The sequence below is a fragment of the Drosophila innubila genome, assembly GCF_004354385.1.
Source record: "Drosophila innubila isolate TH190305 chromosome 2L unlocalized genomic scaffold, UK_Dinn_1.0 4_B_2L, whole genome shotgun sequence".
NCBI lineage: Eukaryota > Metazoa > Arthropoda > Insecta > Diptera > Drosophilidae > Drosophila > Drosophila innubila.
This window is the reverse complement of record NW_022995372.1, coordinates 20,942,054-20,962,453: the sequence shown is the minus strand read 5'-3', so window position 1 is coordinate 20,962,453 and position 20,400 is coordinate 20,942,054. Positions and strand designations below refer to the sequence as shown.

General features: G+C 38.0%; 5 protein-coding genes across 5 annotated transcripts; 3 read left to right on the top strand and 2 right to left on the bottom strand.

Annotated features, from left to right (window-relative positions):
• Window positions 1–4,519: 4,519 nt before the first annotated feature.
• LOC117780186 (golgin subfamily A member 6-like protein 6) lies at window positions 4,520–5,869 on the bottom strand. The gene has a single exon (XM_034616615.1). The coding sequence runs from the start codon at window positions 5,855–5,857 to the stop codon at window positions 4,784–4,786; it is 1,074 nt and encodes a 357-aa protein (XP_034472506.1). The 5' UTR covers window positions 5,858–5,869; the 3' UTR covers window positions 4,520–4,783.
• Window positions 5,870–6,362: 493 nt separating this feature from the next.
• On the top strand, window positions 6,363–7,345 carry LOC117781455 (ryncolin-1-like). Its single transcript, XM_034618218.1, has 3 exons — window positions 6,363–6,439; window positions 6,494–7,066; window positions 7,129–7,345. The coding sequence occupies exons 2-3, from the start codon at window positions 6,693–6,695 to the stop codon at window positions 7,244–7,246; spliced, it is 492 nt and encodes a 163-aa protein (XP_034474109.1). The 5' UTR covers window positions 6,363–6,439; window positions 6,494–6,692; the 3' UTR covers window positions 7,247–7,345.
• Window positions 7,346–9,981: 2,636 nt separating this feature from the next.
• LOC117781194 (probable serine/threonine-protein kinase fhkB) lies at window positions 9,982–12,248 on the bottom strand. The gene is made up of 2 exons (XM_034617944.1): window positions 12,133–12,248; window positions 9,982–11,377 (listed from the first exon to the last, which is right to left on the bottom strand). Exons 1-2 carry the CDS (start codon window positions 12,139–12,141, stop codon window positions 10,034–10,036), a joined length of 1,353 nt encoding a protein of 450 aa, XP_034473835.1. The 5' UTR covers window positions 12,142–12,248; the 3' UTR covers window positions 9,982–10,033.
• Window positions 12,249–13,436: 1,188 nt separating this feature from the next.
• On the top strand, window positions 13,437–14,496 carry LOC117779993 (nuclear pore complex protein Nup93-1-like). The gene is made up of 2 exons (XM_034616355.1): window positions 13,437–14,386; window positions 14,439–14,496. Exons 1-2 carry the CDS (start codon window positions 13,437–13,439, stop codon window positions 14,494–14,496), a joined length of 1,008 nt encoding a protein of 335 aa, XP_034472246.1.
• Window positions 14,491–16,330, top strand: LOC117781158 (nuclear pore complex protein Nup93-1-like). The gene is made up of 3 exons (XM_034617897.1): window positions 14,491–14,567; window positions 14,989–15,596; window positions 15,684–16,330. The coding sequence occupies exons 1-3, from the start codon at window positions 14,499–14,501 to the stop codon at window positions 16,324–16,326; spliced, it is 1,320 nt and encodes a 439-aa protein (XP_034473788.1). The 5' UTR covers window positions 14,491–14,498; the 3' UTR covers window positions 16,327–16,330.
• The last annotated feature ends 4,070 nt before the right edge of the window (window positions 16,331–20,400 follow it).

Genomic DNA, 20,400 nt, shown 5'->3' with positions numbered 1-20,400 from the left:
ACAACAACCACAACGTGGGATAGATCTTTAAATCTAACAATAAAGATGGTACTCTGCATCCTGGCATCAAAGAACAAGTTCATTTCTGTTTTTTTGTTGCTGTTGCTGCCTCAGGTAAATAACTTTTTAAGTATGTTCCCAGATCAAAGCAGACAGCGTTGCCATATCAGGCAAACACGTGGGATAAATCTTTGTAAAGCTACTGGAAGTTTCTTTCTCTCTGTCAGGTAAGTTGAAAGTAACCTGTTTAAGTTTTATCAAAAAGTGTGGCTTTCGGTCTGCATCTCAGCACAGTTAATGGCACTGGAAGAATTCACGGGGTTTTTATAACACACCCGTGATCTCTTAGTGGCATCTATGGTGCGGGATAATACGTACAGAAACTGAAAGCTCTAGATAATTCCATACCTCTCCCATCTCCTCTACAGAGAATGTGTTTTGTTAATTGTGTTAATAGAGTCGTAAAAAACTGTGAATTGTTTTCTAATTTTGTATATTTTGTGCGTGATTTGAAATTAAATCCGACCAGTTTTTTTTTAACTTGTCAGTTGGCAACCGCCTTAAATTGCAATAAATTGGTTACGTCGTGATAGCCAGGCAACAATTGTGGGAATTTAATTATTGTCGTGTTGCTCTGACACTCATTAGCACCTAATATAAGCTCAACAATCTAATTCATAAATACCGATTGTAAAAGAACAAGAACAAAGGAAAACTTTCAAAATTATAATAAACAAAAAATAAAACCTTTAAGAACCTTACATCAGTTTTGGTCAGGGGCTGGGAACATCTGAGCGCCGGACGTGGCAGCCTTGAAAAATCACCTTTCACACTGGCCACAGTTGGACAGAGGCATTGCTACAATTAACAGTTCAATGAACTTCAAGCTAAGTGATGGAGCGGATGGAACGGTGGCAACAACAATCGCTTCGAGTGAGAAAAGAACTCAAGAAAAGTACGAGTACCAGAGCTAGGCCCAAACCATGGATAATAGCCCAATGGAGCTGTTGGGCATGCTACAAAAAAAAAAAAAACAGAAAAAAAACTCGGAGTAAACTAAAAAAACAACAACCAGCGGAGAGCGGGAGAAAAAAGATAATTAACTTTTTTTCCTTTTGTACTAAGTATGCCAACTGCAAGAGACGTACTTCGTCAATAGCTCTGGAAAGCAACAACAAGAACAACAACAACAAATTACAACACGCTAGAAATGCCGGCATGTGTGTGAGAGAGTTCCATGGGTTTCAGTTGCCCAGTTGCCAAGTTGCCCTCAGCTGTAAGCAACTAACCGCAGCAGTACCTGTATCTGCACCTATACCCATACCTATACTTTTAGGGTGCACTGTCCCTCTAGAGGGTTCTCAACTCTCTTCCGACTTTAGCTCCAACTACAACTCCGTCATTGTCAACTGAACGCTTCAATGATTTTATGCATAAATTTTGTTGCAAATTTTAGTAGACACTTTTTCTTGAATGATACAAAGAAATTCCTGCACGAGCTATCTTTGATGTTGTTGATGATGATGATGACAACTCCAGCAACAGCACCATCACCAGCACCAGTTCCACAAACGTTCCACCTTCCACGTTCCACTTGGCTAGCCTCGGAAGTGCAGGCAGCGACGCTTCCTGTCTCGCCAACAGATTGCAATAGTTTATGAGACACCTTCCACAATGGGGCAAGCAACATATCAATTGTCTGCATGGCAAACGGGCTTTTATTTATAAGCAGCCAAATTACAAACATAATGTATTCTCTGGAAGTTATTAGGGTTTCCTAAGAGACAGATAATAGTCTTACACATTAGTGTGGATCTTAGATAATAACTGCGGTGGAAACCTTTCTCATTAAATACGACTACTTTGTCGGAAGTAGACTTGGATTCTTTAAATTCACACCTCGTTAGCTCTTCTTCATAAAAAAAGGTTTTAATATACATAAATATATACTTAGTTGTTTCGTCATAATTCATTGAGAATCTATTAAATTCAAAACTAAGTATTTTAGATATTGTAAGGCCCATAGTTAAATAAATAAAAATTAAAAAAATTAAAAATTAATTAAAACTTTATTAATTATATATTTAAATTAAAAAATAGATAATTTAAGTAGATAACTAGCTACCAAATAACTCTTGAACTTGTTTAACGAGCCAAGTTGTTTGCCACACATATTTATTTTCGACTTGAAACCTAGTTGAAATTCCACCAAATTGAATGGAAGGCAAACAAATTTTGCATAATTCAATGCACACGCGCTTCAATTCAACAATTTTCCAATTTTCCCGGCCAACTGGCGACAGAAATGGTCAGAGCTAGGGGACAGACAGTGCAACATGCTGGGGCAACTTTTTGCTGCTACGATTTAAGCCATTAAATGACGACAGGCCAAATTGCTAGCCAAATGCATGCCGGCTGTTGCTCTTTTTGTTCTTCTTGTTGTTGTTAGTGTCACAGGGCGATCAGGAAAATTTGGAAAATTACCTTTAATCAGAGCGAAAATGAGTTGGCTAATTTGAATAGCCAATGGGGCAAACGAACTTAAAAACTCGGTAACTGCAATTCCAAATCTGTGTTCAATTTCTGTGGGAATTGTGGCAATTGGGTTGAGCTCTTGGCCATTTGAATTGGCGCTCCAGTTCCTAGCATATCACACGGACTGTCGCTTTTGTCTTGTTGAGTGTGGGTGGCACTTCTCAGCACTGAAAAAAAGGGGGACGCAGCTGTGCGTTTGGGAGTTTTTCCGTTACTGGAATGCGGCGTCATTTCGCCATGAGAATTGCGGCAGTTCACACAGTCTGCGAGCGCAGTCGCACTCTGATTGACTTCCTAGCCGCATTTTATACTAAACTATGCAAATTACCGCGGACAACAAAGAAAGAGATGCAGAGAAAAAGGAGAAAAGAGAGACAAGGAGGCCACAATAGCATAGCACGCTTCGTTTTTGATCTATGAGCTGCGATTACGAGGCGGCACACAAAAAAAAAAAAAAACAAAATAATACTTAAGCGCATCTAAAAGCTGCACAAATAAAGCGCGGCTAAACTGATGCTGATGTTGATGCCAAGTGCGGCAGCTGCTGCTGGGAAAACCTGTCGCCAGCAGTCGAAACTTTGCAAATGATGATGAGGCACAACCGTAGCAACAACAACAGCAACAACAACAATGCTAGAGAACTGCATAAACCATGACAAGCGACAAGTTGTCGTTAGGCCCAAAATTAGAGGCATTTACATGACCGCCAGACAGTCCAAGACAGAGAGAGAAAGACAGTCTTATCGAGTGAGTGAGAAAGCTCGCTTTATGGTCTGTGTGTAAACATTTAGATGCATCAATGCAGCTGGCCAAGATCTGCATTGGCAACGTCGAGGCCTCCGACTGTGACGACTGCATCTGAAGACTTTGCACTGTGCAAATATTTGTTGCAGCAATTTTCAGCTTAAATGCCTCTACAACAAGGCTCGCTGTCTGGGACAACTCGGACGCTGCAGCTCGCTTAAGTGGAGTTAAGTTAACCCTTTGCCTGTGGATTGCATAAAGATTCGAAAATTTTTAGGCATAGATACACTTATTTAAGCAAAGTTATGCGAAGCATTCAAAATGACAGACATTAAAGTTAAAAAGATAAATTGGTGGCGGCATATATGATAACATTAATTCCTATGCTACTTTAATTGGCATGTAAAAGTTTACTATATTAAGAATTTGTGATCAAAGCAGCCTTTTGAGAAAATTATTAATTGAAATTAAATAAAACATGACCACATATTTGCAGCTGTAAACGATAACTTTAAATATAAAGTGATACTATATAGACTTTCAGACCTTCAATAAATCCAATTGATTTTCCGTATAATTAACCTGATAGTTTGTGTTTTATTTAAGTTAGGTTTCATACTATTCGATCAACTTTAAGTTTGGTTATGATGAGGGATTACAAATAAGATTTCTGCATTAAAAACTGAAATATTCTTTTAGTAAATTATACATCAACATAGTATTTTATTTTCATATTAATTTTTCATGCATAACCTGACATAAAGATTTTGTCATTTGTCAAGTGTTGTCGATAACTATTGTAAGCTATTAGATCTTGGAGAGACTTTTTCAATTGGATATCAACAAATTCGTATAATAATTTCCAACTAACTTTAAGCTTCGCTTTGTTTTACTCTCTTCCTTTACTTCTTACTGTCTATGAGGTTGGGGGATTTCCAGGTAAAATCAACTAATTAGTAAGCAACAAAATTTAAACACGTAATGATTCTCGCTATCGGTTCAGAGAGATCAGGCTACCAGAAGCATCAGAAATAATTGTATTTAAGATCAATGACGTTAGTTTATATGTACACGTATGTAGTGTACCTGAAACTTATCTATTCATATAGCCCAGACCTCGAATCACCTCGAATTGGAATATTACTTTTTTGTTATTTTGCATGGTTGAATTTAAGTTGTCCCTGAAATTGTGCAGCAACCCCGTTGTGAGTTTCCGTTATGGCGTTGTAAAGCGTATCAATTGATTATATGCGAAACTCTACTATGAATTTATTAACAATTCAAATTGCAACTTGAAAAGAAACTCGCACAAAGAATTAAAATAACAAAACAACAAAAGGCCAAGCGATAAACAAAATGTATCTGACCAGTACAGTTTGGGAGCAACTGTGGCGCCACTGTTTGCGGTTGATGACGTCGCTTAGCCAATGCACTAAAAACTCTCACAGCTGGGATGGCATTGTATGGTTTGGGTCTTTGCTTTGGGTTGTGACGTCTTTGAATGTTACTTTTTGCTGTCTTTATCCGTCTTTTCACATTTATCAGACTTTTGTTCTTCTTTCTTCTCACATTTCACATCTGTTTCTTTAGTCTTTGCACATTTCTCTTCAGTTCCTTTTGGTTTTTCACATTTGTTCTCATTTTCTTTCGGTTTATCACATTTTTCTACCTTTCCTTTCATTTCATATTTTTTGTCCTTCTCTTTCGGTTGATCACATAATTTTTCATCTGCTTTTTTGACACTTTCCTTAACTTTTGCTTCATCACATTTTACAGCAGGTTTCTCAGTTTTCACTTTGTCTTCCTTCTTACACTCAGTAGGGGCATTCTTTTTTCCCACCTCAATGGCGTCGCCCGTTTTCTTTAATTTATCCGTGCAGTCAGTTAATATTTCACTCACTCTCTTGTCGATTGCCTTCTGAACTTTCTCCGTCTTGTTGTCCAATTTCTGTCCTTTCTTAGCTCGCTCTTGCTGCTTCTTTTCGATTTCTTCACACCATTCCTTGAGCTTCTTCTCGTCATCCTTGCTAGACATCTGTGCCTTATGCATTTCCTCCTGTTTCTTTTCCATGGCTAAACACCAGTCCTTTAACTTGGCCTTTTCACCATCTTTCAACTGAGCTGCCAGCGCCTTATCAAACTCCTCTTCCCGCTCCTTCATGGCCTCCAATCTGTCATCAAGACATTCCTCCTCATCATCCTCGCCCATGTTCACTTGAATGCCTCCATTTAATCGTCGCTCATCGCGCAACTCCATCGATTGATTCTGGAGTTCAACAAAACTGAAGCGATGATAGCCAAAGTATTGGGCGTTCTTGTAATCCTTAGTCTTTCCCGCACCGGGACCGAGCACCTCATCAGATCCATTAAATTGCCGATATGCTTGCGGTCTAACAAAGTCGGATACTTCCACCTCCTGATGGTCCACACTCTGAGGTCGGTAGCCCTCGTCGGGAGGATCCTTTGGTGGACGCGGCGTATTCGAGGCTTTGCTGCTCAGCTTTAGCAAGGACTTGCAAGTTGAGGTCCTATCGTTACGAAAACTCAAAGAATGATGTCGCAATAGAAATTTGTACATTTCAGCTTTTGAAAAAAACCTTTTCAGTTTATTCTGGAATTGTAATTCTCGTATTTATATTGAATATTCGAATTGTAATATTCTATTAAATTGATGTTTATGTCAAAGTAGCCTTAGCTAATGAATAATATTAAAATCTATATTATCTCTTTCTTATGGATGCACAAAAAGTAAAATTAAAATGAAGAATGTGGTTTTAAGAAATTCACATGCATTTCAATAAATATATTATAATTTATATATTATATGTTTATACTGGATTTCATAAAATGCTTCAACGATTGGATATAGGCTGAACATTTTATCACGATGGAATGCGGTGGGGCTGTGGCTTTCTAATGCTTATGGAATTTGAGTACAGATAAGACACAGAGTATATATAATGCATGATGGCTTTAGAATTTACTATTTGTCTTCAAGTGCATGTTGTTCGCAACAGAAAGCTCGCAAAATGATGTTTAAAATAATTGGCATAATTTTAATAATTACTTCAACGATAATTATTTCTGATGCAATTCACGTTTCCGAATTAAATGAGACTAATGCATTTCTTTCGATTAGCTCCCAGTTAACCGAGTTGAGGTAAGCTTTTTAGGTGTCGAACCTACTTAAAATACAAACTAAACTTTTTTCCAGAGCTCAGCTAGATCGACAGGCCAAGAGAGACGATCTGCATAATTTAAGATCTTACAAACGTAATTGTGCCGAAGCAACTGCCAATTCTAAGCATAGTGGAATTTATGAGATACTGATTCCCAACTATAGTACTGAGCCCTTTAAAGTTGCCTGCGATGCAAAAACTCAGGGAGGAGGTTGGACTGTAATTTTGAGTCGTATGGATGGAAGTGTTGATTTTTATCGAAGTTGGAATATTTACAAAAAGGGATTCGGAGACCTGGATGGCGAGTTCTTCTTGGGATTAGATAAAATACACGCCCTAACTGCAGAGTACAGCCAGGAGATGCTCGTTGTTTTCGAGGACTTTGCGGGAATTGAAACATTTGAAATATATGAGAAATTTGCTATCGGTGACAAAGATGAACACTATGCCTTACACACTCTGGGTACAGCCAATGGAACTGCTGGCGATGCCCTCAGAAGACAACATGGTATGCCATTTTCCACTTATGATAGGGATAATGATCGATATGACAAAAACTGTGCTGAACTCTACACTGGCGCCTGGTGGTACAAAGATTGTCACGACTGGTAAGAAGAAATGGTTATACTCTTAAATGGTTTATTTATAAGCTTGTTTTTTTTTTTTACAGCAACTTAGCAGGCAAATATAAGGACAACACCTTTGGTAAGGGCATTAATTGGCACACTTTTCGGGGTAAAGAGTACTCACTCAAAAGAGCCGTAATGATGGTACGGCCTAGAAAGTAAGGACTATGCTTCTTCCACTACAGAACTAATGAATACATTCAGGGGTGCCAAAAATGTATGGAGGTTTCTGTGGCACCCCTGATTATTTATTTTTGAAAATTAAATGGAAAAGAAAATTAAACAGAAAATAAGTTTAATCAAATTTGTCATTGATATGTATGTATGTAAATTATTCTTAAGTAAACTCAAAAATATGTTTGAAAAAAATGGAAAAAAATTAAAAAAAAATTGATTTTTCTAATAATGATAAAATTGATAATACGCAAGGAAACCTGTAAAGATTTGACAATGGTATGCTAGTTTAAAGTTTCTTAAATAGCTCTTTGGGGAAAGCATAGAAAAAAATCGACATTAAAGGAAAAAACTGAAATATTGAAATATTTGAAGAAAAGTATAAAAATGCCATGTCGTCCCTATTTTGCGGCCGATGTCTGTCTGTCTCTCTCTCTCTCTCTCTCTTTCTCACTAGAGTGAAAAATTTAGTTTCTTGTAAGCGTCTGTCGCATGCTGCATGCGTTCCAACACGGCTCGTTGATATAAAAAAAGAGAGAGAGAGGGTAAACTTTCATCGGTCTTATCCTTTCTAATATTTCTCAACCTCTGCTGCACGCTGCATGCCCCACACATTTATCATGGCTCGCTGCACCTTGACTTCCTTGTATCGAATCAGATGTTTGGCAACTGGCACTTCCGTTTCCGTTGTTTTCTTATCAGATTCGTAAGTATGGCAGTGTGGACACCTGGGGGAGGTTTGGCAAAGCTGCCACAGACAGAACGCAGCAAGGTCAACATACTTTTCCCCAAAAGTACAGGAAGTGGCAAAGTCAGGTCAAAGTTTAACAGTTTACTTTGCTCTTACGCTCTGCAATCTGATCTGTCTGTCCGCGAAAGTGTATGTGTATTTTTTTCCTAGATTCGACAATGACACTTGCAGCAAAGAAGATTTTTGTAGTTTTCCATGAGCTGTCAGCCAATTGTCAAGTGGAAACGCCCAAAGGGAGGTGCAGAGAAGTCAACTGCACTTCTGATGAACTTTTAAGTGATTTCCTCTCTGGCAGACTTGACGAGTTTTTGGGTAACAGCCGGTAGCTGTCAGCTGAATTTTTTTTTTTTCGTGGGCCAAAGTGAAAGCGCGCTACTTTAAAGCGACATTTCAAAAACTCGTAGCTTAGCGCAATTTTTATTAAATATGTTGTTACTTTGCTTCTGTGACAGCTTTGAGAGCGGCAGTAATCTTATAAAGCGAGGGCTGTTTTCTTTGACTGTTGTTAATTTTTTTATATAAAATATATATTTTATTATATAAAGTGTATCCATTAATATTTCATTTCAATTCGTAAAGATGCAACTCAGACAACCATCTCGCATTTATTAAACTAAAGTAAAACTTAAAAAAAAAAAAAAATTTTTGCATTCCTCTTTCTTTTTTTTTTTCAGTAAAGCAAGTTTAGAGTTCTCAACTTGATGATTCTTAACTTATATTTATTCAAAATTATTTGCAATTTTATCAACTTTTACCATAAAAATGTATATAGTTTTGGGTCAACCCTCTCATACCTGCTTGGAATTTTCATTGTTTTTCTAGAGTTCTGTTGTTAACAGTTTCATTACCCTCTTCTTCTTTCGACGACCTCGCAAGTTGACCAAGTGCAAGTTTATTTTTAAGTGTGCAACGTAAACTTTATGGTTTGCCGAGAGAAGTAGGATCAACTTTGCTGGCACTTGTCCTATTTCTGCCCTTTCTCTTATTTGCCCTATGCTGTCTGCCTGTTTATTATTAAAAAATTTGTTGCCATTTGCTGCTACCCTAAAGAAACTTGGTCCAAGGTTTATGGCCAGCCTGCGTGCACACGTGTCCGGAGCTGAAAGGGTGAGAGGGGGGAGGGGATTGTGCACCATTGGCCATGGCCAAGTGTCAAAGTCCATGAAAGCAGATTAGGGTCAACCATAAGCCACCTGTTGTTGCCCTCTTTTCTGCCGTCATTGCTTAGGGAAGACATTATTTTTTCGATGAGCACTTCCCGAGACAAAAACTTCGTAAGTGTTGTTTATGCTATTGTATACATTTTTCGGTTAAAAGAGCCATTACGAAATTTCAATATATTTAAGCGCTCTGAGTCCAACAAATAAAATCATAAGTGTTAAAAACTCACTCAACTTTTGCTTATTAATAATATTTTGGTTTATTTTTGGCCACCATAATTAATTGTACTTTTGGCAAATAATATGAAAAATAAATATGTTGTGTTGTAATTTTCAATTGCGCATTCCATCTATTTAAATTTTTTTCTGCTCAAGGGCATTTTTTTATGAGCCTGTAGAAAATTGTTATTTTAAGTTTTTACTGCCCAGAAAGTTTTGAGTTTTGCTCAACACAAAACAAAATCACCGAGCAAAATCTAATTTTTTCTGCTTTTACATTTAAATTTAATAGAAGTCAAATTTTTTAGATACTTTTCCACACTTTTTACGTTGGCTTCTCTTTATTTTGATTCTCTTTTTTTTTGTAGATTTTATAATGCAGTTGACTAACGAGTTATACAAAAACAATTAAACTTAGGGTTAAAGTTAAAAACAGACAGACGATATAGTTGGAGTTAATTAAAAAACAGCAAAGCAAATAGTGAAAGTCCCGTATCCCACATAAGATTAAATATAACACAAGAGTTTACTTACAGTGTAGTTGTATGAGTGTGTGTGTGTGTGAGGGTGTCTGTGTGCTTAAATGCTAGACATAATCGTGATTTCATTTATTCGTGAGTTCAATTGAAGTTCTTGCGTTGGTTTTTACCATTGAGCGCGATGATTGCCATTACGCTCCGAGCTGGAGCTGGAACTGGAACCGGAGCTGGAGCGTAGTTCGTCGCTCTCACGCCGCTGATCATTGTCCCCGAGCCTGTCCAGCTGCCAGAGATCGTTATCCAGCAGACGACTTCCTTGACTCCAGCTGATGGCGGCACCAGCTCGAGCGGCATGGCCGTTGAGGCGAGTAGAGATCAAGCCATTGAGATTACCCGACTCCAGGATCAGAGGCGAGCTAATGAGCTGAGCCTGCAGAGAAGCACTTGAAGGTTGAGTTAGAATCAAAGGCTGATTGGTGCGTTCAATGGTCAGGCGAGCGTTGGGCAGTTGCCGCCAGGCATCCAGATCACGTTGCCGGGTCAACAATGAGGTGGTCAAAGTGGGCGGATGCGAGACAACGCTGGCCTGAAGACTCTGGTCAAGCAACTGGGAGGAGCTGGGCAGAAGCAGCGTCCGTTGTTGATTGTTCAAACGCTCGAGCAGGCGCTGACCTTGGCTATGACTCTGACTGAGGCGACGTTCCTGCTCCCTTTGCTGATCCCGCTGCTGTTGCTGGCGACGCTCCTGGTCACGATCCCGCTGCTCCTGCAGACGCTGCAATTCGCGCAATTGCTCCTGCTGTTGACGCAGTTGGGCCGTCTGCTGCACCTGCTGCTGGAACTGCTCCATCAGCTGTTGGGCCTGCAGACGTGCCTGGTTCTCGGACTCACGACGAGCTTCTGCCTCCAGCTGCAAATGCGATTGTTGCTGGGCATCGGCAATGGCCTGAGCTTCGGCCATAGCCTGAGCTGTCAGACGCGATTGGAGCTCCTCAATGCTATTGTAACGGGACGAAGAGGATGAGGAGGCAGAGGCGGAGGCGGAAGCGGAAGATGACGATGAGTGTGAGGACCCGAGGCGTTCATCCAGACGCTGCTTGGAAACGATGGCATTGAAGCCGCTCGCATCATCCGCCGTGTAGTCCACAATGCGACGAGTGCCATCGGGCTCAATGAGAGAATATTGTCCCTTTACCAAATCCCCATCACGCTTCTCCTCCTGTCGCTTGTCATCGCCGGTCAAAGTATCGCGCACATCATAGGCAAATGTGTATTGTGGCCGGCTATCGTAATCCTCACTAGAATTGGGCAATATTGTGGTGGCCTCATCCAAATTGTCATCATCGTTGTTCAGCTCTCCACGCAGTTGTTGCTCTCCTCTTTGATGTTGTTGTTGTTGCTGTTGTTGCAGGCTGGATGACTTACTCAACTGGCTAAGTTCGATAGGTCGCAGATAGGATGCATTGGCCACATTGCAGGTCAGCAGACTCAGGCAGAGCAACAGGCAGGACTATGCAAAAAAGGAAATACGCATAAGCAAAAAAATATGCTCTGAATTTCGGAGGATGCCGAAAACATGACCAGCAAATAAATCAAATTGTCCAATTGCTGTTGGCATCATAAATTTCCTATTCACTCTTTTTTTCCCCAACAAGGTCCTTAAATGAACGAGTTTCCTTCTCCCACTGAGATACCTAAATCTCGGCTCGAGGCATCTACAATTCTTATCAAAGGCCTATTGACAGCATTTTGTTTGAAACTTTGTCTGTCTTCTCGGATTAGCAGCTTTTATTGGCTAGAGTATGTTAGCTTTGTTATCAAGTTTGAACAGTGAATGGAAACCTGCTGAGACTGCTGAGTAAATGTGGTTATTTTACCATATCAAAACATTCATTTCTTTATATGGTAAATCTACATTACATTCTAAACATAGTTACTTATTGTAGGGGAAATTTAATTCATTAACAATTGAACATTTATATTTGAAATAATGTGTTTATCAATTTAATGATAACTTCCGTTAAATTGAATTAAAAATAACGCTGAAAATACCATCATTTTTTTTAGCAAGTGCAAACAATATTCTTTAATATTGTCTTTTATCTCCGTCTATACAAATTGTCCTAATATGTTTACGAGTTTTATCGTTTTGTATTTTTGATCATCCTGATTTATGGCCAGCCTATGGTTCGATGCGTTTAACATGACACCGCAGGCAATCGGCCGGACTAAAATTTATGGCCAGAACTGTATGCCAGAACTTACCCGTTTCATGGCTGTTGACGTTAAGTATTCGACTAGTTGGCTGCTTGTTTTGCTATATGTTAAGCTGATGTTGCTCGTTGGCTACTTGGCAACTTGTCTCTTTGCTTGATGTGGCACGATGTGCTACTGATGTCAAACCAAACAAGCATTGGCCATTTTATACATAAGTTGGCCACAAAAAGGGCCATCGCCAGAACCAGACCACACTTGATATGCATTGAGGCTTTCAAATTTGTTTAGTTAAAGTTACAAATGACCTTCCTACTGTGTGGGTGATACGCCTGCTTGGTCAGCCAAAAGCTGCAGCACAGCATTCACTTTTCAGGTGCTCACTAAAGCCAAAAGAAACAAATTGCTGTCCGAGAATAACGTGGCCAGCGTGGCTTAGGAAAATGTCAGGCACAGTGCGTACGGAAATTGGAAATTTGCCACCAGACCAGTGCACACAAACCTGGAGCCCAAAAACAAATTTGAAATTTTGTAATTTCTAGCCCCAGCTCCAATTGCAAATGGGCGAGAGACAAAGCAAGAGACACAAAACAAACAAATGATGATAATATACAAACGTGAAATCTGATAGGTCCCATGTCTAAGTCAAAGCCGTTGACAATTTTCAGACTGTAAATGTAGTTTTGCACCTTAATAATGCAACTGCTGTAACAATGTGGAAAATTATCTCAAAGTTATGAGCTGAGCAAGTGAACTTAGGGATTTTTAACATAGTTCACACAGAAAACAGAGATGTGAAAGAGGATTTAATACCCTTGAGGCTTGTTTCTACAACAAAAACTCAAAGGATAAAAAAATGTGTATCACATAGATCCTGTTTTTCAATCATTACCCGACAAAATATTGTAAGGCTGTGCATTGTGCATTCCAATCCTTGTGTTACACTGGTGAGCATAATTATTTTATCAAAAGTATGAGGAAAATTTACTCATAATTCGAATTTATCTCATGTACATTTTGGCATTAATGGAAAGGTCATTTGAATTCCGTTTGAATGATAAAAAATTTTTCTTAACCCGTTAAGTACCCAATGAATACTTTAAATAATATAAAAATCTATTTTTTTTAAAATGTGCAAAAAAAATTAAATTTTTAGCAAGTTTTAACAAAAATTTTTTGAATTCACTATAAGAATTGTTTGTGTCGTGACAACATGTCATTGCCTTTTTTATTATATGTTATCTTTGACATTCGTCTCAAAAAAGCATTAAAATAGAATCAATTTTAGAAATACCGTAAATGCCGCTTGGAATTAAAATTGAACAGAATAGATCAAGTAAATAAACTTGCTGATCATGAGTTGCAGTCTGAGTGAGTTACTGCAGCAGGCACAACGCCTGGCCAATGAGGCGAAGTTAATTGTAACTCATTCGCCTGTGGAGCGCACACTTTATGAGGTTCTGCGGGAAACTGAAGAGATGCATTCGAGGCTCACAGGGAAATTGACGCAGCCGGAGGAAAATACGCGGCAGGCAAGGATGATGTTTGGCCAGAAGGGCATCGATCTGCAGTTGCTAATGGATAAAATTGAAAAACTAGATATGGGCAGCTCCTTTAAGCCCAGCGATGCGCACTGGGACCCGGATGTAGCTGGCTTCCTAAAGACCAAGTTACAGAATGTGATACTTGATGTAATTGAGGATACCAATTCAAACATCTTCCAGACGGTGGAGAAACGAAAGTGGCGAAGCCTCTTTTCGGAGTGGGAAATGGAGAAGGGCATGTTGATCAATTCATTATCCGAGTGCGATGAGAAAACTACACCTCAAACTTCTCTTAATTGCACAGAAATGTTGTACGCGAAGGAGCTGATAAGCTATAATAAACTCCAAAACAGGCGTGAGAATCTTTTGATTGTACTCACACAACTGGCCGAAATGAAAATAAAAAATAGTGAAATAACTGAGATGTGGAGACTACTAAAACATATGGCGAAACAAACACCACTTTGCCTGAACAAGGATGCTGTAAGGACACGTCAAGGGTCGCCACAGTTTTTAGGACAGTCTCGTCTCTATCTGGAGCTTGCCTACAGAGATCACATGACCAAGGTCATTCAGCAAAGCAGAAACGTGTCCAAATGCGGTGGCATTCCCAATATCTACAGCAAGGTCAAATCATTTGTTTCCATTAAGTTCCAACAGACTCAATCGTTGAGCGACCTCAGCGATATCGTCTTAGGTTGTCCCCTCTGGCCACTTGTCTTCTATAGCCTCCGCTGTGGCGATCCTGAAGCTGCTGTTCAGTTTTTTAAGGATTGGAGTGATCGATATCCATATTTACGTATTATAATACAGAAACAGCACGAGCTCAAGGACGATCCAGATCTTTGCATGCAAAATTTGCAGCTTGTAAAGATGCGTACGTCCCTCATAATGGAGTACAGCAACAAATTGCGTCTCAGCAGTGATCCTTATAAACATGCGGTAAGAGATGGGAAAGAACCTTTTACTTATTTCATTTTTATATCCTGCCCTCTTCGGTTTTGTGTTGGTAGTCGTAGCACGAGTTGAGTCCTCGAAACTTTTTCTCTTGAACTTTTGCTTAAAATGAAACCTCATTAGGTTTTTTTTTTTTATCAGATTCTGTTTATTTGCATTTTTAAATTTGGTTTTCATAAATTTTTTTTTTCTTATACAAGATCAACATGAAGCTTTAAAAAATATTAAAATTTTATTATATTTTTTAAATAGAATAAATTGGAAATTGAAGTGACCTAATCGAATATAAATAAAAACACATTTTTTTTGTTTTTAATTTTAATTTTTATTCAGATGAGAAAGTTACTTAATTGTAAATTTTGTATTACCATTTTCTACTGCATTAATTTTTTATTTGCTTGGCCAGGTTTATGCCTTTGTTCTGGGCATTGAATTAGATGAGTTACATTACAAAGTGTTGCCTACCATTGAGGACTATTTGTGGATACAGTTGAAAATGCGTAGCAAGACCAAGCAACTAAATATGGAAGATATGTTCTCTACTATAAGTCTTAGGTATAGTGTGAACTGTTTAACGGCATGCAAGGTGACACTGACTAATTTCCAACTGCTCGTCCTTACGGGTCACATTGAGGCGGCAATTGAGTTACTAAGCCGGACGGAGAAGAATGCAGTGCATGCGGTTCACATGGCCATCGCACTTAATGAGCTCAAATTGTTGGGAATGCCCTGTAATGAACTAGATCCGTTGCTCAGCAGCCAAGCTGAAGATGATTCTCCGGTGTGTCGACTTAATGTGCTGCGACTTATCATCACCTATGCCATGAGATTTGAAAAAACGGATACCAATGAGGCGTTTAATTATTACTTCATGTTGCGTCATTACAAGGCCGCAGATGGAAGCAATCTGATGCTGAAATGCATTAGTGATTTCATAGTGAAAAACTGTACAGTAGAAGTGTTAAGCTTAATCTTTGGAAAAACCGACCCATGTAATCCATTTTATTATTCCGGGTAAGAAATCAATATACTCTTTACCTAATTAGCAATTATTTTTTAAATAAAAAAAAAAGTTTATTTACTTAATTTCTTCCTTTTCAGCGGCATCTTAGACAAATTGCCAGGCGCAGGATATCAGAAGAATGCACTGACCTCTATGGTTGCCACCGAACTCATTAAACGCTGTGAATACGCATCGGCAATCGAGATGTATTTAATAAGCTTTCAACTAAATGAAGCAATGCGATTGACTTGCTCTATTTTGGCTAAGATGGTGCATCTGCCAAAACGGAGCGAAGGATTACGTAAAATTACGTCCAGATTAAATCTGGCATTAACCAGTCGCAGTTGCTTTTCGGATGCAGATGAGTTTGGATCATTTAAAATGCTTACACAGCTGATGAACTTTTTCGACTCCTTCCATGCGGGCAACTTTCGTGAGGCATTGGAAGTTTTGGATGAGAGTCAGCTGATTCCGCAGAGTTGTCAACAGATCAACATTTGTCTCAGCAGCACAAAAGTTTTGGGTGCTGATGCCGTTCAAGTGCTGCCCAATGTCCTGTTGGCTGCCATGAAAATTCTCTTCAAGGAGTATCAAAGAGAAAAGTCGCCCAATAGTGCGACAAAGTTGCAATTGCGCGAACGCGGCAAGGCGTTAATCAACTATGTGGCAACTCTGCCATATCGCATGCCACATGACACCAATAAGCGGCTAGTGAAAATGGAATTAGAAATGCAGATTTAAAAAAGAGAGATCATATTTTAACTTCTTTTTTTTTTTGTTGATTATAAACATTAATAAAAGTTAGAAAGAAATGTTCATCCGTTGCAACATAAATTACATGCTAGCTCAGAGCTGACATTTGTAAGCCCCTGTCTATTATTGTTCGTACTCTAGTCGTCAGTCGAGTGTCCCCTACAGTGGCTTTGTACAGTATGCGCCCACACTAAAGTCAACATGATTTAGATGGGACACTGAATGCCTGAAAGCTTTATCAGCTGTAACAACACATACAGAGGGAGTGCAACAACAATGTCAACATCTGTAGTAGCAATGCGTACGAAAATAAAAACTCCAACAACATGCGCCACAAAAAATACGAGAGGGAGACAGAGGATTGAAAAACAAACAACAACAAGTACAAAAGAAAATTACAACCAACTGGCCAACTGGCTGGAAAGAAAAAAATTTCATGCATGACTGAAATACAAGAAGAGGAAACGAGCATCCAACAGTGGGCCCATTAAAGCTCGACGCTGTGTTATTCTATCTGGTGCATAGTTTTAGGCGCCACGTTAAAAATGGCAACAACAACATGGCATCTGGCCAAGAGAAGCAGAACTGAAACAAGAACCATGTGTCGCCATTGTTCAACGCTTTTCTATTTTCCTCGTCTCGTTTTCCGCTTGTAGGATTCTTTTTGTTTTCTAACTGCGCTGCGTAATTGAGTTCTGAATGAAATGAAAAGTCCTTAAATGAATTTTCAAAGCAGTCGAGTTAACAAATCCCTACAGCAAATCCCTCAACAATTATGCATAGGATGTCTCCAATTTGCGGTGCAATAATTAGATAATTCGACTATTCGCTGATGCACAAAGAGATAATCGGGCCAATTAGGCTCGACATGTATTCGGTATTCATTTTCAGTACATAACCAATTTTACAAAATTACCTGGAATTTTCTTTTATAATTTGCTTTTATTAGCCTTGCACAAATGAATTATTGAAATTGCTTCGGCCAGCTGCAGTGCAATTAAATGCAATTAATGAATTATAATCGGAATTACAAATTTCATTTTACAATTTACACTTGGCACACAAACAATTGCACCGATTGCCAAGTTAAACAAAGTCAGAGTAAATTAACACAGCAGCACTGCGACTGCTTAATACACTTCCTGCAGGGTTTTAAAAATTATATTTTTGGTTTAAAGGGAGAAAGTAATTTAATAAGATTTTTTTGGCTTGTTTTAAAGCTAGCATGAAGTGTTCATACAAGAGTTTAGCTTAGTGAACCATTTTTCTATGCTATAAAATTCAACTTAATCTACAAATAAAAACGATTCAAGAAAATATTTGGATAGTACTGCATTGGATAATAATTACGTACTTTGGTTATTTATTCATCATTATTAGATAGCTTAGAATCTTTGAATTTATAAAAAACGCTACTACAATATTATCCTTATGTAATAACCATTTTAATATTATTTATATTAACCAAGTTATTAAAGTGAGATTTAATATTATTAACACAGATCGATTAGACTTCGGTTTTTCCGTTTTAGTGCCTGAGGTTTCCCTTGCTCTTTCACAATTTCAAATATTTTATGTTTTTCTGTATTTCATATTTTTCCCTGTGGTACTAAAAAAGATAAGCTTCTTCAACTTTGCAATTCTAGTTTATATCTCATTATGGTCTTAATGCTCCCGTTGATAATACACTCAGTCAACCCAATTCCAATACTCGACTGGTAATGTCCCAATTTGATTTGTATAAGTATCTGCTGTTCACTCTTTACAAAAGTGAAATATGCCAAACAAACATAGTATAAAATGCAGCTAGTATGATAGGATTTTTGTTTGGGTTCCCTTGGGGCATTTACATTTCACAATTTCGACAACAATTTTCGAGCAAAGTGAAAGCAATTCAATCTGTGGCCAGTTGGTAACTATTTTGTTGCTGATACTGCTGTTGTTGTTGGTGATTGTCCAGCGGTTTCTTGCTGCTGCACTGATTGAGTTGGGGCTTGCGAGACTATTTGACAGATACCAGTGGAAATAGTTGAGATAGACAGCATTTGGCCCGGTTGACTGTTTCAATTTATTTTTCATATTTATGTGTTTGGCGTTTTGTGTTTTTGTTTTATTTTAGTTTTCTATTTGGGTGTGGAGTCCCCATTGGATCGCGCTCAAAATGCCAAAAGTTAAAATAAACACACAGATTGTAAATACAAAGACACACACACACAAATGTACATACAAGCAGGACACGGAACAGGAAGCACTTGCAAAAGTATACCAACAATATTTTTGCCGTTTGTGTGCTTTGTGCTATTGAAAAGGAAATGAATGGCAGGCAGAAAAGTTAAATCACCTCGAGCACTAGGCGTGGCAGCCACTGTATGCTTTCCGCCGCCCATGGGGCGTATACGCAATATTCGCGCATAATACTTTCCAAAGCCCGTGTTCTTTGCATGGATTCAAAACTCGTCACAATTTCAGTCTGTTTCGGTTTCGGTTTCTGTTTCAGATTTTGTTTCGCTCTTTCGCGTTGATGTTTGCTTTTCGTATTCGATTTTCTATTTGAAAGCACAGCAAACTCTCTAAATGGGTTTCAATAATGCCATGAAAATTGTGTCAGCAATTTTTAAGCACTGAAATTCAAATTACACTTATCTTGGCTTCTGATGCTAATTAGTTGTGCACTTCATGCATTGTGTCCTTGATAAACACATCCTCTCTCCCGACCCGTTGCACATTTTATTCATTCCGGCAACGACATCGACATTTTTGCATTTTGTACAGACTAGTTTTGGGTTCTGCAATCGGCAGGCAACAAAATTTGCCACAATTCTAGCACATGACATCCGTTTGCATATTATTTTTATTTCGTGCGGCAGTTTGTTGCATTATTGCACATTTTTTACTATTTATTAATTAATCAGGATTATGTAAAATAAATGCTTATGATATCTACAAAAGCATAATCATACAGTTTAAATTGAAATTTAATGCGCTGGTAAAAAGCTAATTTAATTAGTTTTTCTAACTTCTAAGCTTAGGAACCAGCGGTAAAATTTGACTCGCCAAAGGTATTTACAATTTTAATAATTATATAATTGATTGCATATTGCAAAATTGTATTAGTAAAAATTTCACATTTGAATTAAATTATTTCATACAATTATTAATTATATTTTTACTACCTAATCAAAGAACATTATTAACTTTAATTTAAATTTTATTTTGCTACCCTTTGCCTTACATACTTTTTTGATGGCAATTAGCTATTAATTATAACGCTATAAAGTGCAAATAAGTTACAATTGTTCATTTCAACTCATTCATTACATTTTATAATTACAAAATTTCAAGTATGTAGTTGAAAGTTAACAAAAAAGCATTTGAGTTACATATGTATGCTGAAGTTTTGAATGAAAAACACGAACAGGGTTAAGCATGAGATTGTGAAAGTGAAAGGGTCACGTTCGGAGCTTTCAGTAACAACGGTCAAACACGTCTCAAGTAACCAAAGCTTTGCCATAAATCAGCAAAAATAAAAGTCCTTACCTAACCCAATGCTAGACATAAGAAATGTGCGAGCAGCTTTGAATTTAATGGAGTCGAAGACCTTAAGTTAAAGTTAAACTACTATAATTAAAACCTTTGGCAAATTTATAAGAGTAGACATATCCAACAATTGGCAAATAAATTAGCTGCTAAATTGTACAGCACTTGCGATATGTAGGTATGGTAACGCTTTATTATATTTTCATTTTAATTACAATAGCAATGGCTTGAATCATTGACGAAAACAAAAATCAAATTTTAATATGTAAACATTTTATTTGCTTTAATGTGCAATTGAGAATTGTTCAAATCGAAGCGCAACCAATTTGAATAGAATCGAATCGAAATGAAACGAAATACAAGAAAACAAAACAAAACCAAACAAATGTTTATTTGCGCATCGGGACGGGGCAATTAATGAATTTCATTTGTTACAACGCACTGTGTGGCGTTGATTGCCTCACTTTTTGACTGAAAATGTGAAAATTGTAGAAATGGAAAAGTGAAAACGTATATATGTATTTG

What these genes read in the sequence shown, in the direction of transcription:
- LOC117780186 (XM_034616615.1), bottom strand. Translation starts at nt 5,857, where the DNA reads ATGTACAAATTTCTATTGCGACATCATTCTTTGAGTTTTCGTAACGAT.
- LOC117779993 (XM_034616355.1), top strand. Translation starts at nt 13,437, where the DNA reads ATGAGTTGCAGTCTGAGTGAGTTACTGCAGCAGGCACAACGCCTGGCC. An exon ending in GATCCTGAAGCTGCTGTTCA is followed by an intron (nt 14,387 to 14,438) that starts GTTTTTTAAGGA and finishes ATTATAATACAG; the next exon opens with AAACAGCACGAGCTCAAGGA.
- LOC117781158 (XM_034617897.1), top strand. Translation starts at nt 14,499, where the DNA reads ATGCGTACGTCCCTCATAATGGAGTACAGCAACAAATTGCGTCTCAGC. An exon ending in GTGATCCTTATAAACATGCG is followed by an intron (nt 14,568 to 14,988) that starts GTAAGAGATGGG and finishes TTGCTTGGCCAG; the next exon opens with GTTTATGCCTTTGTTCTGGG. An exon ending in AATCCATTTTATTATTCCGG is followed by an intron (nt 15,597 to 15,683) that starts GTAAGAAATCAA and finishes CTTCCTTTTCAG; the next exon opens with CGGCATCTTAGACAAATTGC.
- LOC117781455 (XM_034618218.1), top strand. Translation starts at nt 6,693, where the DNA reads ATGGATGGAAGTGTTGATTTTTATCGAAGTTGGAATATTTACAAAAAG. An exon ending in TACAAAGATTGTCACGACTG is followed by an intron (nt 7,067 to 7,128) that starts GTAAGAAGAAAT and finishes TTTTTTTTACAG; the next exon opens with CAACTTAGCAGGCAAATATA.